Raw genomic sequence first — 17,481 nt, forward strand, 5'->3', positions numbered from 1 at the left:
TTATATTCCGTGGCCGAATAGTCAAACCACAATGCAGTGAAAATCATTGGTCTGCGACTGTGATTGTGTTGTGATTATGATTATGTTATGAATGTAGTTTATAGTTGAAAATGTCGGAGGAGGTTGATAAATATCCGTTGCATAAAGCCGTATTCGATAACGATCTGCCGACAGTTTCCAAATTGCTGCGAAAGCATAATGTCACTTGCAAAGACAAGCACGGTAATATTACGAGGCTTTCTCTTATAGGGCAAGGGCTTGAGTTTTTAAAAAATATGAAAGGGAGAGGTTAGGTGGCCATTAAAGCGGACTGTTTTTTATGTTTATGTGATGTTTTTTTATTACCAGCTGCTTTTTCTTTTAGGGAATACAGCTCTACATCTCGCAGTTATGTTAGGTCGGAAAGGTATGTAGTTAACCCATTTGGTGAACCACATCTAATGCCGTGTGTTCCAGAATGCGTCCAACTTCTCCTTAAACACGACGCTCCCGTTAAAGTGAAGAACGGACTCGGATGGACAGTATTAGCGGAAGCGGTTAGTTATGGAAACCGTCCTACGAGTAAGTTAGGTTTCCTTTTATGCGTTTTTACTTGACAGTGTTTCCTATTGTGTCCGCAGTCTCTTCGTTGGTTAGAAAATTCCGACAACAGTCGCGAGAGCAGATGGAACATAGACGACCGAATTTAGTTGCGGCCCTAAATAAAATTAACGACTTTTATATGGAGCTAAAATGGGATTTTCAAAGTTGGGGTATGGTACCTTCCCATCTATTAATTCGGAGTTTAAGATTTTTATTTTAGTGCCCTTGGTATCTAGAATATTACCTTCGGATGTGTGTAAGATATACAAAGCTGGTGCCAATATCCGGCTAGACACCACTTTGGTGGATTTTAGTGATATGAGGTGGGAAAGGGGCGACATTTCTTTTATATTTAACGGCGACGCCAAGCCCGATGAGAGCCTCACAGTGTTGGATAATATGAGCAAAGTGTACCAGAAAGTTAGATACGAGGTAAGGTGGGGCCTAAGAAATGTGTTACTTTCGCAAAGTCGATGATATTGCCGTGGGTGGAAGTATTTACCTTCCTTACAGAAAGCTAATTCTCGGTAACAACAGGTCCTAGGGTACAGATCGATTCAGCTTTGAAAGTAAAAAATTTTTCTTTTTGTCTGTTCTCTGTTCTGCATAATAGACTCGCGCGAGTTTTATTATAATGATAATTTTTGAACGGGTGGAGCTATGCGCTATGCGTGTGAGATTTGGGATAATAACCCAAACATGTTGTTTAGTCAAAAAAGTACACGGTGTCCCCCTTATGGGCAAAATCTGAAAATTGAAAAAATGAGTTGTGTTCCGTTTTGAAGAACCAACTAAGAAAACCTTTTGAAATTTGTTTTTCGGCTACAATGTATATGTAGCGTTATCATATCTACAGGAAACCAATAGCAATTTGGATATTTAATGTTTTATTTTAAATTTGTGAACTATGAAACATTTTCGATAACTTTACTTAATTCCTACTATTTCCTGTGGTTTTCGTTTAAAAATTATTATTTGTGCAAAACGTCGACAAATTGAATTGAATTAATTTTTTTTTGGGTTATACGATACATGTGTGCAAAAGATTCGCACGGTGTAGTATAGTATGAAGATATATTATACAGGGTGTCTCTAGAATGTGCATTATTATCAACATATTTTACACGATACTACGAAAATCAATTTGCGACTTTTATTTTTGTGTTTTAGGAAAGCGAGATGGAAATCGAGGACGAAGTCGACCTGCTGATGTCAACTGACATATTAGCCGCCCAAATATCCACGAAAAGGATATCGTTCTCGCGAGCTCAGAGTGGCTGGATTTTTCGAGAAGACCGGAAGGTAGTCCGAGCATTGGGGGGGGTGGGGTCGCAGCCACGCCTATCGTTTTAATTCGTAGGAACTAGTGGCTGGACAGTATGATGCAGAGTTGTACACGGTGCACGGTTTAACATTGGAAAGTCGAAAGAGGCGGGAACACTTATCCTCAGATGACTTGCAAAAAAACAAAGCCATATTGGAGAGCTTCACCAAGGGAGGGAATTTACAGAACCTTGACCAAAATGGAGTGGTAACGGTCTTCTTTTTAATAAAATTTATCATTAACGATAATTTAATAATTAATTAAGGTATAATCCACTTTAAGGGCATTAAAATTACCCATTAATTATTAATGAGGTCAAATTATCTATTAATGTAATAAAATTAGTACTAAAAGGATAAAATCACTCTTGACGTAAAATAACCCATTATTGGAATAATATTCCCCATTAGTAGGATAGAAAAGGTAAAATTACCCCGTAATGCTGGGTTAACAAGTACAAATATATTCCAAATCCAAGGAGTTTTACATACACTTCATTTTTGGTTGCCCCTAGGTTTCTAAGAACCCGTATGCACTTTCTAAAAAATAAGATAATAATTATGTTAACACTCTATACTACCCTTTTACCCTATTATGCAAACTAACATAACGTAATGCAGTTCAGTCCCCGCCCAACTAATCCAACAAAACAATAAAAACAAAATAAACCACAGTTCAAAATTTTTATTCATCAGTCTTATTTTTAACGAGGCTATTGTATAATGTAGGCCTCGAATATTGCACATTATTTTTATAGAATTCACTTCTAGGCATCAGTACTTGTACTTGTGTATTCATTATTGTTTTAGTGGTATACAGATGAATGTTTGGGTGTAAAGAGTCTTTATTCTGATAAATATAACAACAAACCATATATGTATAACGATCGAACATCACATACCTTTTCCCTATAGAGAAGATTTCTTGGAATATAAGTGATGTTTTTTGTAAATAATTTTAAGGAACCACATTCAATGATCTCAACGCAGTACTGTATACACCCCCCCCCCCCCAACTCACAAACTATTATCCCATACCACTAAATCGACTCTACGAGACCATAGTATAGTATCAACAGAAGTTGCTCAGTTAGGCATTGCCTTGTGAATAAAATTAGAATATTAAATACCTTAGCTTTTTTGTTAAGAAGGTAATGTGACTCTCCCATTTCAAATTTTGTATCAATATAAATACCCAAGTATTTTACAGTTTTTGCTTCCAAAATTTGTTCATTTAAATTTTCAACAAGTATACTTTTAAAAGTAGGACGATCAATAATAGTTTTTGAAAAAGCCATATAGTTGGTTTTTTCTACATTCAGAGTCTGTTGCTGGCTACCATTCTTTTACCCTGTGAAGTTCGCCAGTTGCCTGGGCTCTCGCCCCATCCCAGCTATCACTGCGAAGGGCAAAACAATATCATCGGGGTGTGAAACAACTCTTTCCTTTATATTTAACAATGTTAGTCCCTTAATATACAGATTGAAAAGTGTCGGTCCCAGTACTGTGCCCTACAGTATGCCTATATGTATAATTTCAGGTTCGCTTATTGCATCTCAAATTCTTGTTTTTTGCACCCTATTTGCCAGGTAGCCTTTACAAACCCTCAACACAGTGCCTCTCATTTGATTACATTCAAGAACATCCAATAGTTTCATGTGTCCATAAACACAGCGATCCATTTATTGGTCTCGTTGATCTCATCAGTCACATAAGACACTAGCTCCCGCATTTCATCGCTCGAGCTATGTCCCTTAGTGAACCCAAATTGGTTTTCTGAAAGGAGGTTATTGATTTTTAAAAACTTAGTCATTTAAACATTTTTCGAAAATTTTCGCAATGTTGCTTATCAAACTGATGGGCCTGTAATTTTTAAACACGCCTTAAATATTGGTGTAATAATCGACAGTTTAAATTGGGTTGGCATATCTCTAGTAGTGAATATTAAATTAATCACGTGTTTAATTGGTGCAAATATAAGATTATGAAACATTTTAATACCTTTTTACATTATGCCGTCATACCCGGGGGCACCAGCGGATTTTAAACTGTGAATGTTTCACAAGGTCATTGTGACTCACTGGCTCCAGATACGTTGTCCCGCTAATCCCTGGAAAGTCAAACTCCAAACTGTCATTAAATGCAATATTTTTGTTCATTTCTACGCCTATACTTGCAAAGTACTGGTTACAGAAGCTGGGCATGCTAATATCCTTATCAAAACTCTCATTATTGTCATCGAATTTACCAGTTAATATAATAAAATTACTGTTACTGGGGTAGAATAAGTATTAATGAGATAAAATTCCCCATTAATAGGATAAAATTAATTAATATAATAAATTAACTATTAATGGGGTAAAATTCCTGTTAATGAGGTGAAATTGCTCATTAATGGGATAAAATTACGATTAATTGAGTTAAATATTTTAGCCGGTTAGACGTACGAGTTTGGTGCCGCCGCCTGAGAAAAACGTCACTTGGGAAGAATATATCAACTCCGAAATCAACAACTATCCGAGATTGGGTCGGGAGCTCGTTTACAAAGAGTCCTCGAAATCCTTTAAGGCCACCATTGCGATGGTACGTGTGCTTGGAACTCGGGTATCGTTTGAATTTTTTTTTTTTAATGTCATTTCAGAGCAGCGATTTTCCTTTGTCGGTTGAGATGCTTCTGAATGTTTTGGAAGTTATAGCGCCGTTTAAGCACTTTGCCAAGTTGCGAGACTTCATAACCTTCAAATTGCCAAACGGGTTCCCGGTGAAGATCGAGCTGCCCATTCTGCCCACAGTGACGGCAAAAATCACATTCCAGGAGTTCGAGTTTAGGGACGACGTTCCCGTCAAGTACTTTGAGGTGCCCGATGACTACATAGAAGACCCGACGAGGTGAGAGTTTTCTTAAAAATAGTGCGCAAACGACTTTAAACTGAGAAAAATGCAGTACATTTTTATTTATTATCAAATAATTTTCTTTAACACTTAAAATGTCTGAGTTTTTATTTGACTTTTTTAAATACAATCTTTGATTATTAATCACCTACACTTGTAACAGGGTGTTCCGCTGTATACCAACTTGCTAATTTTAAGTGAAACATCTCATATATTATTGCATTTTTCAATTCCAAAATTTTATTTTGGAATATAATTTCTATAAAATAAGTTGCTAGTTGACTATTTAACACACTGCTTTTCACTTTACTAGTAATTTATAAAACATCTTCATTTATAGATAAATAGATCCTTTATTGAGCACTTCAAATATAATACAATTGTGGCAAGTCAGTGTTGTACAAGGTGAGTCAACAATAGAGTAAAGTTCATTCTCTCATTGGTTTCAAAAGTTATGAGAAAATGGTAAATACAAAAGTTGTAAAGATTGACATTGTAATGTATACAGGGTGGCTCATAAAAGAGTGACGAATAAAACAAGCATTTTATTTGGTTCAGATTTTTTATTAATATTATCTACTTAAACCTAATAGTTTTTCGAATATTTTGATATTTCTAGAAAAATACTCGTTTTCATACTTGCGAAAAATATATTTAAAAGATTTATTCAACTGAATTTGAATTAGATGCCACAGGGTGTTCAAAATAAACGAATATATTTGGATAATTTTAACTTAAAAACATTATTTAATCCGAAAGATTTTACAAAACATACATAGCGGGTGTTTTGTTCGCGCGGAAACGGACTTTACGGGCAGCTGGCACAACAAGAAGTCGCGACAGAGACAGGATAAAAATTACTCGATTGCGGAACTTAACTGGCCCGACCTCGATTTGTGGTGTTCCTTTCCAACGGGGGCGGCCCGTGCTGCGTTCGATGTGCATCGGGTGGTGAGGACTTTAATACACCGCGAAGAAAAGTAGAAGAATAACTTCTTGGTGCTGTACTCGCGGCCAATAAATAAGTTACAGCGTTATTTAGGAAAATTCATGAAAACCTGAAGAAATAATAAAATTAAAACTAAACACCGGTTGAGATGCATTGCAGAATGGAACATAGAAAATCCCATGTAAATTTTCAGGTGCCCAAATATTAGCTCCCCTGTACATTTTATAGCAAAATTGTAACTTTTTGAAGGGGCCGGTATGATTAACTTATATGCCGAGTTTGAATAAATTTTAATAAGCCAATCGTCACTTATTGAATTGAATATTTAGATGGCAAAATTGCAAAAGGTCAATACAACAAACACCAGCCAATATTTTCGATGACGCTATTTCCAAAACTTGACGACATCAAGCTGGACAATGATATATCCAATAAAGGTTGGTTTACAATAAAGATATGCACATTTGTACATAGTACATAGGTATATTTTTTGTATATGTTTTTCTTAGGATCAAACTCATACTTGGTTCTGAGGACCTCCTTGACTATAAATTTGCTACAACATTGCTAAAAAAACCTTATTTTAAACAAAATGTTCAAAAACCCTCCAATATCAGTTAAACGATATCCTAAGCAATAATAAAGTTCATTTCTAACATCTTTTTGTTGATATTGTCACATTCTAAGGAAATAGCGGTTCGTAACTGGTTAAATTGATTGGTTTTAAATTGAACATTTTTATAAACAATACAGAAAGAAGTCGTTCGGCGAAAGGTCAGGTGACCTGGGTGGGTAAAGGACTCGGCACCTCGGGCCAGTAATATTCTCGTTAAAAGTATTTCCCAAATAGTCCCTAACCATAGGGAATTATTGACGGGACAGCCATCCATCTGGTGCAAGATCTCCCGGTCTCGCAAATAACTTCTTCTAGTGCGGGTTCAATTTGATCTTGTGATAAGTCCAAATAGGTTTCTGTCGTGAGGTTATAAAAAATAAATAAATGTTCAAAAATATCGCCTTTTACCTGGATACATGTTTAGTCTTTTTCGTAAATTTTCTTGGACGTTGACGTTGACGGTGTTATTCTCCTGCACGTGTCCCGAGTTATATTTTCCATATCTTCTGGTGTTGGGGTGTGAAGTCATATGATCGAGGAGGCCATGCAATGAATTGATCCATTACTGTGGTTAATAATTATTTCAAAATTCTATACATTCTCGATGATAATGCGAAGCCCTATCATGCTGAAACCACATTTGTTGAAGCTCAATGTTCATCGGCTGACATTATTTTAGACAAAAAAATTGGAACGGACTCTATTGCTTGATTTATAATGTGCAGAAGTTTACCCTTTGTTCAAAATCACGGTCTAGAAGTTCTTGGTGTAGTTCTATATGGAAGGGATGATAATTGTAGATTGGGATGTCTCACATCAGCTAGCTACTTGACGGCTACTGGGATTATCTTGAAATTGAAATAAAATTACCAATTCTTTTTATTCATTGGTAGCGTCCCGTTTTACCACTTTCCATTTTTCATATTTAATATTACGACTGGCATCAAACCATTGCATTAAACACTAAAGAGATTGTCTAGTTGGTATTGGTTACTTCACCTTGTAAAGTTGTACTGCCAACAAAATATTTTTTCCACCTCATCCAGTATATAGATCATATCAATCAAACTTTTTTAAAATTTACTGACACTATAAATTTGATGAATCTATTTACTCAGTTGTCAGGTGAAAATTTGACAATGTCATTTTGTTATAGCAAACTAATGTCTTATGTAGAAAGAAAGGTTAACATTGGAAAAGTTAAAATAAATCTCAAAGTATTAAAAATAGGAATACGACATAGTTAATAAAAGTTGTATGTTTTTGCAAGATTTTTCAGAAAAAATAATATATATAGATAGCGTGACATTTAAGAAAATCGAGATTCTTCGATTCAAAATGATTTCAACACATTCGTTTATTTGTAACACCCTGTAGCATCTAATTCAGATTCGGTTGCATATACTTCAAATTGAAAACAACATTTTAAAATATGTATTTTTCATTCGTCTCACCTTTTTTTGAGTCACCCTGTATACTTTAAAATAATGTAAAATTGTGCATCCTATTAATCTTTACAACTTTTGAATTTACCATTTTTTTCTTTTTTTTGAAACCAATGAAATAATGACCTTTGAAATGTATTATTACACATTAAGGGAGAATTACAAAGGTACAAGGGTACATACCACCACCATGATGGTGCTGTCCGTTGTCCATGTATTGCCGCACAGAGTAGAAACGGTGCTTTTGAAGGTACTTTTTTTACACATCTTTTAGATTTTTTATTACTCGATGCCATACTTAAATTTTTTGTTGCGAAAGAACTCACTTTTTCTGGTAGGATAATTATGATTAAAGAAGTTCAGCCTGAGCGTGTCTTTGGCTCTATTTACTTCCAGTTCTTCCAGTTGATTTTCAACCTTTGCACACGTTACTACTTTTACTTCTTTCTTTTGAAGGTTAGTTTTGGTTAGTTCAAGATCGCACCTATTTTGATTATATTGGAAGTCACCATTAAAAGCGCTATTTTAAACGGAACACCCTGCAAATTATTTTATTTTTGAACTTTTGAGGAAATCTTAATGTTTGAACCAAAATGCTAGTTACTTCGAACAATTGTTGAAAATATTGTGTTTTCTTTTATTATGATAGAGATACATTAATGCTAAGGCCGATAATTAACGCCTCATTAACATAATTATTTAAGTAAATACAAAGGAAATTGCCGTTTCCTCCAAAAATCACATTTTAATCGAAAATCCGTATTAAAAAAAACTGGTTGAAAATATGTATAGGGAAAGTTACAGCAGTTATATACAGGATACCCCATTTGAAAAAATGAACTTTTTGGCTTCTAAAATTATCCAATCCCCTGTATATAATAAATCAATTGTCAATACAGATTTTAAAAGTAACCTTAGTTTAGGGTGCGCAAGTTAGTAAATTTTGAGAAATCAGTGGTATCTGTAACGCCCAAGAGGGTCGAAAATTTCAGTTGGACTTTTCGATCCCGCAAAAAAAAAATTAAATTCCAGTTGGTTGTATAAGATTTCTTTCGGGTAAATTAATTTTTTTATTGGAAATATCTGAATGTTCTTTGTTAATTAATTTGTTGAAAAGAAATTTGTTTTTTTTGAAGTAGTTTCTTTCAAAAATGATTTTTTTTATGAAATTTAAAAGGGAAACTAAAAATATTTTTTCTATGAAAAAGTTGTACCGGGTTAGTAAAAAGTACTGGACGTTTAAATATCTCCAAAACAGGTAAAACTAGAACGACAAAATTCAATACCTGTTTTTTTTTAATATGCAGAATTTAAAAATCCTAAGAACAATGTCGTCAGATTTACTACTTTAACGTTACACTTCATAGTTTTGTTATTTTAAATTTAATGAGCTATTTATTTTTATTCTAATGATTTGCGCCCGTCGAATTTAGTAAAATCTCATAATTTCAAAATTTTATTAGTTGTGTTGTGCTTGTTAGTAATTAATACTGAGCTACGGCAACACCGCTTTTTCAGTAAAAAGCCAAAACTTCCAAAACTGGAATTAAGAAGTGCTAACAGCATTTGTGTCATAAAAAAAGCAGAGTTTTGGAGCTTTTTGAACATAGGAAATTTTAGAAAGATTACCAGAATCATAAATATCATCGCGAAATTTGACAACATTTGTTGCTGCTTCGATTTTTGAATTCTGCATATTTTAAGGTATTGAATCGTCGGAGGCACCTGTAGGCACGCCCCTTAGTCGTCCATATATTAGTGTTTCGTGGGTGGGCAGGTTTCCCGATTTATGACGCCCCGAACTGACGAGCTGCTTCGAGATCCGGCATTGCCCAAAGCCGCAGTTTCTGTTGCCGCACGAGCGCCGTCAGATGGCGCTGCGACGTTTCCGGAGGCGGGGCGCCAAAGGTTCGGAGGGCGCGGGGCCCAAAGTGGGACCGCCGGTCGTCGTCGTCGAGGTTCCTATGCTGTTCACCTTGGGCAGCGTCTACAGCAGCAGTTGCTTGGTGTACGTCGAGTGAGAGATCCGACAGGTATAACCGCCGGCTAGAGAAGTGCCGAGGGCTTTCGAGGCTGCCGCGATGCTTTGTTCCTTTTTTTTTAGTTTTTATTATATTATATTTGCTGTTTGTTTGATATACTTCGCCTGCGAGATCTCTATACGCGGCAGAGATATAGATGGCGGTGTCGAGGTAAAAGAATTTCCGATGCTGATCTCCAGCAGTTTCTGGTCGTTTGTTTAAGTGATCAATTGACTTGCCTGAAAGAAAATTGATATCATATTATATGAGTATTGCGGTTCGTAGAATTACAATCACCACTTGTACTCGCAATTTTTTCTTACCTGGGTCTCCATTCCCATCTCGCTCCCATATTTACCTACCGTCATTAGCAAAAATTCTTCAAAAATAAAATAATATATCAAATTCTGATTTTGGCAATCTCTCCCGCATCCCATGTTTGAAGCGACGCATTCTGTGTGGGAGACAGGCCTCAACATAACATGGCTAGTTTTCGGCAACTTTTCCTACAGGGTATACGTTTATGAAGGATGTGCACCTGTCATGAAGCCGCCTGCTATTGGTATTCTCGTAGCGCTCCAAACATCCTATTTTTTTTTTCATCAAAAGTTTCATCGTCTGTAACGTTTGTAAAAAACGTCGTTTTGCGGAATTTTTTTTTAGCATGGTCATCAACCTCCTTTTTTTTTTCTTCGGTGATGTTTTCCTAATTGTTTTTCTGACATTTTATTTTTATGATTTTCTATTATTTCCCTCTTTACCTTTTTTCTTTCTTATCTGCAATAATTGATGAATGAGTCAAGTTATACGGAAACTGTTTTCTTAATTTAGTTTGCTTGTTAGTTTTAGGACTGGAACTGGAGAAATTACATTCAGCATTCTAGTAGTTGTCCAACCATCCACACCAAACAAAGAAGCGCTTGTTGAAGGTTCAGGTTCAAAACGAGTCGCCGAGTCGAATTATTGTTCCTCTGATTCTCGGAAAATTTATCTTTTTCTGTCACTTTTTCCAGATTTTGATTAAGGTTATTTAATGTTAGAAAGGCATGCCCAGGAACTGCTGAGGGTTTCAAAGGAAAAAATCCAGTTGCGGGAAAACCTGAAGCAGAGCACCAAATTGTCTACTCTCAATCTTTTTTTGGGAATGATTTGAATAGTAATGAATTCATCGCATGCATTTTTAAAATATGTTTGAGAAAAAACGCACGGTCTAACGGTTAAGGAAAGTGCGTCGTGTGAATTGGGAAACAGCAATATCGCAAATATAAGGTGACTCCCGTCACATTTTGATGACCGTTCCCATTGGCATGTTCTTTTGCCAAATTTGTTGCTAGTTGACACGCTTGAAGATGCAGTACGGCAGCATAAAATTTCTCCCTGCATTGCAACATAGCACTACGCTTATGGTCTCATGGACATCTTTACTGTCCTTCAAAGCTACAACTTTACCAGGTATATTGTTTAATTGAAGTCCTGATTCGTCACAAAATATGTTTCCACCTCTTTGTTCATACCTTCGTTTCGGGACATGGACACGCCTTTCGCCTTTCGAATGGTTAAAGTGGGATTTCTTTTTTAAAATAACTTGCGCCACTCAACCAGCTTTTTATCTTTCTTGAATCGATTTTGAAGACCCATAGATTGTGTTATCACTCTCAAATTTTTGGCCACAGGCGCAAATCACATGGCTTATAGTTTTTGAATATGGTTACACAGCTTTCTTTCCGTATCTTCGCCCAAAAAGGATGCCCTTCTCTTTCTTGAATTTGCGTTTTTATAAACGTGCACGTTGTGTCCTATCAGGGATGTTGTTATTGCCAGCGGTTTGTTTGATGGGGGACCTGATCTTGAAGCACAGCATTCATTGCTCTCATTAAATACTCCTGTGTCCATTTCCCCTTTGTCCCCTTTTGTAAAAAGTCGGCATTTTGGGTCTGAAAATAAAAGGCTATTTTGCGTCATCTATCCCAAACCCATGCACCTGTTTAGGTTACAACAAATTTCTAGAGATGGTGTTAGCTTTTACGATAAATCAACTTCAAAATACATTTGTTATAACTTCGACTTTTAGCCGATTTCTAATAAACAGTATGGACAACTGCAACGAAATCGCAAATTATCGGATTGCGTCGTCTCGCCTTCCGCATCACGTCTGCCTGTTTTAACCTAATATGGATCAGTTTTCTTTGAGGTAAGTCAATTGATCATTTAATTTAATTTAATAATATTTCGTATTGCCGTTCTCGAAGTACTATAGCTACTTGTAGATGTTTAAAGAGAAATATATAGAATTTGCTCAACGTATATATTTGTAAAAGAAAGCAAAGAGGAAAAACGGAACAAAACAAAAATGACATTGTATAATGTAACGATAACTCACGTTCATAATGCAACATATTAATATTAAAAGAAAAAACAACATTATAAATAGGTATGCAGATACCTAACACTGAAATAGTCATTTTGTCAAGGGTCTATAAAATCTCTTAAACATTTTGGATTTTTGAGGCCAACATGCAGTATTTTTAATAACTTCGATGGATATTCCTGCCCTAAAGGCTGTAACTAGCGCTAATAGAGTACTCAGCTTCATCGTCTACAGACCAGATATAACAGAACAGGATGTGGGTCCTGGTTAGTTTCAAAAAACGTTCTAAAATAAACTTATCAGAATTTGTACTGAAAATAGCAAAACTACGCGTACATGCATGCACCGTCATGAACTTGGTTACGTAAAAATATCAGTATCAAATTTCGGAAGTATTCAAAAGGATTGTGTTTATTTGTACTGCAAAACTCCCATCATTTTCTTTGAACTGTACTGTTTTACTGTACTGGGACACCACTTCTGTGAAAAGCCTCCCGGATAAAATTCCAGCCTCCAGGGAAAGACTTTGCCATAGTGGACGGCAGTACCTGAAAGGTGAAAAAGGAGAGTTTGGTTTGATGTGAAAAGTTTACGAAAGACAGAGAACCATGACTGGGTATTCCAGCGTAGAATCATTACTATTCCTTGGGCTCTCTCGGCAATGATTTTTTGTAAACATTTTAATATAAGACCAAATGGCAGAAAGGCATAGAAAAATTCATCCTTCCAAGAAATTGTAAAGGCATCTACAGTTACAGAAGTAGGATCTCGTTTCCACAAGATATATCTAATTAACTTGCTGTCCAGAAGAATACAATGACGACAATGCAGAATAGGGTGAGAAAAACGTCCAAGAATATTCGCACCTCTTTTCCAACTCCTGAAGTAATGTCTAAGTTTTTCTTCTGCTTATGGGAGCACACAAAAAAATTGCAGCGAATGCTAGTGGCGGTAGGTAAATATGTGAGCGAGATGGGAGTTGAGGACCATACTAAGAAAATTTGATTTTAAAATTCGCGCAGACCGAGCTAGGAAAAAAGGAGAACGGCAATATGAAATTTAATTAACCTGAAGCGTGTAGATGTAGACTGAATGTGCGTGTGTGTTGTCTATATCGTTTTCAATTGCTTTTTTTAAGCTGTGACAATTTTAGTATTATTTTGTTTAGACTGGTTTAGGTTTACCATAGTGTAGGTATCATTACTGTTATACCTCAGAATAGGGATGTCGAATGTTTTTATTTCGTGTATATATGGGAAACAAAGCGTCAAGAATGCAAAACGCTTAATTTGATGTAAACGTTAAATTCGGATGTTTTAAATTTCCTGCCGCAACGTTATAGGGACATTTTGCACCTCTCCTATTTTAGCGTTGTTTTACTTTGTCCCTTATTTGAAGCACTTAATGACAAATAACGTTTTGTCTCGTTAATCGATAACGTTCAACGCTACTTACGGCGTTACTAAAGTTTGAAGCGGTGTTGTTAGCAGTAATACGATAATTTTCGAAAGTACCAAATAGTGTGGATTATGAATTATAAAACTAAAGGTTTGTTTTTATTTCATTGTATTTATACCGAACCTTTTAAATATTTTTATCTTTCTCCTTTATTCTAAAAAACACGACGAAACATGACAATCCAGCGCTGCTGCAGGCATAAATCCTTTGTTTAATCCAAACATTTGGGATACAATTCAGGTGCCTAAATTGAAGGATTTGCAATCTTATTGGGGGGTTGATCATCAAAAATATCGCCCACAATAATGATAAGGTTCCCGCCAAGTGCTTTTCTGCATATTGAAAATTCACGACACACATTTTCCATTGCTATAAACACAATTATTATGTTTAAATAACGAAAAAACCCAGATTTAGATTAAACCTTTTAAGGTAACCAGAAATGTTGAAATCAAAATAACGTCAGTCTAATACCCGTGAATACCCAATAATGTCTCATAAGGGTGAAGTGTCATAAGAGGTATAAAAAGTATGAGCGGTTAAATCACAAGTTTATATATAATACTTTATTGGTGTTGTCATTCGTCTGACCGTGATTGAGAGTATGTTTCAAAAACTATCAAAACTTTATAAAGTTGTAAAATGCTTACAGAAAAGTAATGTTTATTAAATGTAAAAAAAAGTACAATCTCATAACTATTCAAAAAAATATGAAAATTGTACTGTATGACAAGACAAAAATGTGAATGTGCTCCTGAAATATGTTAGGGGTAAGTCCGTTGATAGACTTGTAAAAAATATTACGTATTGGATGTACAGGGTTGCTTAATCAAGTATTTTTGTTATTAACCAGATCCGTAGTCAGTATTCTATCTGCCAATGAGGAAACTGTTGTGTTTTAAAAACGAACATCCTATTGGCGTTATCTCCAAGTACAACTTTTTTTTTTATTAATGGAAATATTCAATCTTCAACCACATTAGGGGGACGTCGCCTAGGATAGCATACTTAATTTGAATTCAAAATAACTTACCTGATTGAAACAGATGAGACATTAAATTAATTTTCAACGTAGAAGCAGCATTATACTTCGTTAGAAACATCAATATTTGAACTGATTTTAATTTACGGATTTTGATAATTTTGGTACTTCTATTTAGATAATACAAAATAGATGTATCAACCAATGATATGATTTTATGAATAACGCTCGCAGATAAAGTGCTTTCCATCCATGGGTTACATTTTTGGCATGGGATCCACATTTCTTTACTATGACACCGTGAGTATAGTTCGTTGCACTATAAACCTCCTATGTCATATTCTTCGTCGTCTTCCATACTAGCAGTATTGTAGAATTATTATTGGTCTTGGTCATCTTCTTTGTCTACGATGTTTTCTTCATTTCTCTTGCCAAAATTTTTCGTCTTTTGCAGATTTTTCATCTTCTTGTTTTAACTCGAAAATATCAGGTGTTGTATTTAATAGGCTAGTTTTGCCTTTTGCGTGCCTTATCTTATTTTCTCTAGGTTTTGCCAGATTAATCGGTGATAAGTTATTAATGCTGCTTTTTTTGTTTTCCAATGAAGAAAGTTCTGGCATGTTGATATCTACGACTTTAGTATTCGTTTCGCTTTCAGTTTTTTGGTCGTTTGTTTCAGTCAAAGAAGTTTCAGCTAACTTTTTTTCAGGCTGTTGGTCCAAAAGCTTGTCTCTGGTTAGTGATGGTGCAAACATCCAATCCTCAAAAATGTTGGAATTCAATGGACATATTCCAGTTTTGGAAAATGTTTGTACGGCGTTTGCTCTGAAGTAGGATATTTTAGAGAGACCGGATATCTGAAAATCTGTTACCACCCTACCAGGATTTTGTCTAAGCCATCTTTGAATTTCTTGGTCATAGTATGTTTGTTATGGTTCAAAAAATCTAACGTCCAAGGACTGAACGCGATGCTGGCAATGAGCAGGAAAGCAAAATATAATAATTTCAATTTATTTCGCAAATTCGAGTGCTGGTAAGCTTTTGTGATGAAAAGTTCTCCTGTCACCAACCCTTTTGGCAAAATACTTTACTACCTATAGGAGCATTGTCCATAAATTTGTTTTGAATCTCTTTCGTGCAAGAAGACTGGCGGCACATTGCACATGTCAGATGTTTTCCACTTTCAGCACTGCTAAGAGTTCAAACCTGCCCCAACATTACATGTTTTCTGGTTTAAAAGGTGGTCTCTAATGAAGTAAAATACGATCCGATGTTCTTTTTATTAAATCCTGTCCTCGAGCAAGTATTTTCAGAAATTCTTAATAATATTCTCGGATTTATTGTCAAAAAACCTGTTACCCATTTCTGCTTTTATAAGTTAAAGTAATGACGTACGTTGTTCACCGTTGCCAATGTGGTCTTCTCTACTTGTTGGTAGTAAAACCAAAAAACTTTGTTTCCATTCCTAAAATACGATTCGCCAACATCTCTGCCATTTCACGTGGTAATATTGTTTTACAAACTCCCAAATCACCCTTGAAATGCTATTTTTTCTAAATCTTCCCCGGAACATTAAACATTTTGGCCGCTAATTGCCAACCAACCCATTCTTGCTTTTTGTATTCCCGTCCATTTCGGCTCATAGCTGAAAATTAAAAACCAATCTGAAATGTAAAGGGCATCTATAATTTCGTTTTCTATGATGGCATACCGTGCCATCATTGGATCACATCATATGAGTATGCAATGGTTGAAAATGGAATCAAATAAATCACATAGCATAATTATAACCTCAAATTAAAGCCATATGCATAAACAGGATTCGTTTGTACGTAATACATGACTACCAAAAATTTGACATCTAAGACTACAATATTGTATATTGAGAGTGAAAAATGGTTTGAATGATTAATCGAAGATAAACTATTTTGGCGGTTGTCTCGTTTAACACACGTGGTGAGCTGACAAGGAGGCGTATGTCAATGCCTAACATTCCCCCATTGAATAAGTACGTGCGAAAATAGTTCGCCCACACTAACTTGTGATTTGGCCACAGTATTGCACTTTATTTACGCTGACAATTTTTGAAAATATTTAAATACAAGTCGATAATGGTTGTTTTTAAAAAAATGTTTCCCTATAATTTGCGTGGAATATTGGTATCGACATCCCTATTAGCGTTTTATTTCTACCGTGGATTTTATCCTTCGTAGCTACATATCATTGCCAGCGCCTCAAGGCGTTTAAAATTATTAAGCATGGAAACTGTGTCCGGCTTTGTCGGTGACGGGTAGTTGTCTCAACACTTTTGTACGTTGTTGCCTGCCCGGAAGACGGTCGGTTTTCGTAGACTACCCTCCTTGAACGTATACAGTATCTAAGTATCGTGTAAATAATGAATGTAAAATAAATGTTGAATTATTGTAAATATTTAGACCTACGTTGAAACATGCTTTCACCACGATCATATGCACACCAATACACACTGTTTATTATTTTCCAGTTTTTTATTTCACCAATTATATGGGAGACGCTGCACAGTGGTCCCGTCTTATGGGACAGCGGTCATGAAATTCTCGCGCTAATGGGATATTTGAAATATGGGATTTTTGTACATATTTCAACTTTTCCAAGACATACATATCTTTAAACTTTAATATAAATTAAAAAAAAAACTATTTTTTTAAGTAAAATTTTATTATCACCAGGAAACATACCTTCAAAAAAAATTCACATTATATTAATAAAACACATAAAAGCGAAAACTAAATGAATATGGTACAATTAAGTCTAAATAATAATTATAAATTGTTCCTGATCCCTCGTTATGGTTATGCCTATGGCT

General features: G+C 35.4%; 1 protein-coding gene across 1 annotated transcript; it reads left to right on the forward strand.

Annotated features, from left to right (window-relative positions):
• Positions 1-65: 65 nt before the first annotated feature.
• Positions 66-11,302, forward strand: LOC132706342 (ankyrin repeat domain-containing protein 13C). The gene is made up of 10 exons (XM_060677626.1): positions 66-222; positions 365-406; positions 457-561; positions 621-752; positions 803-1,014; positions 1,753-1,884; positions 1,943-2,113; positions 4,339-4,488; positions 4,547-4,794; positions 9,585-11,302. Exons 1-10 carry the CDS (start codon positions 111-113, stop codon positions 9,598-9,600), a joined length of 1,320 nt encoding a protein of 439 aa, XP_060533609.1. The 5' UTR covers positions 66-110; the 3' UTR covers positions 9,601-11,302.
• The last annotated feature ends 6,179 nt before the right edge of the window (positions 11,303-17,481 follow it).

Source organism: Cylas formicarius, unplaced genomic scaffold (assembly GCF_029955315.1).
Source record: "Cylas formicarius isolate icCylForm1 unplaced genomic scaffold, icCylForm1.1 PGA_scaffold_8__14_contigs__length_24414737, whole genome shotgun sequence".
NCBI classification, from domain to species: domain Eukaryota; kingdom Metazoa; phylum Arthropoda; class Insecta; order Coleoptera; family Brentidae; genus Cylas; species Cylas formicarius.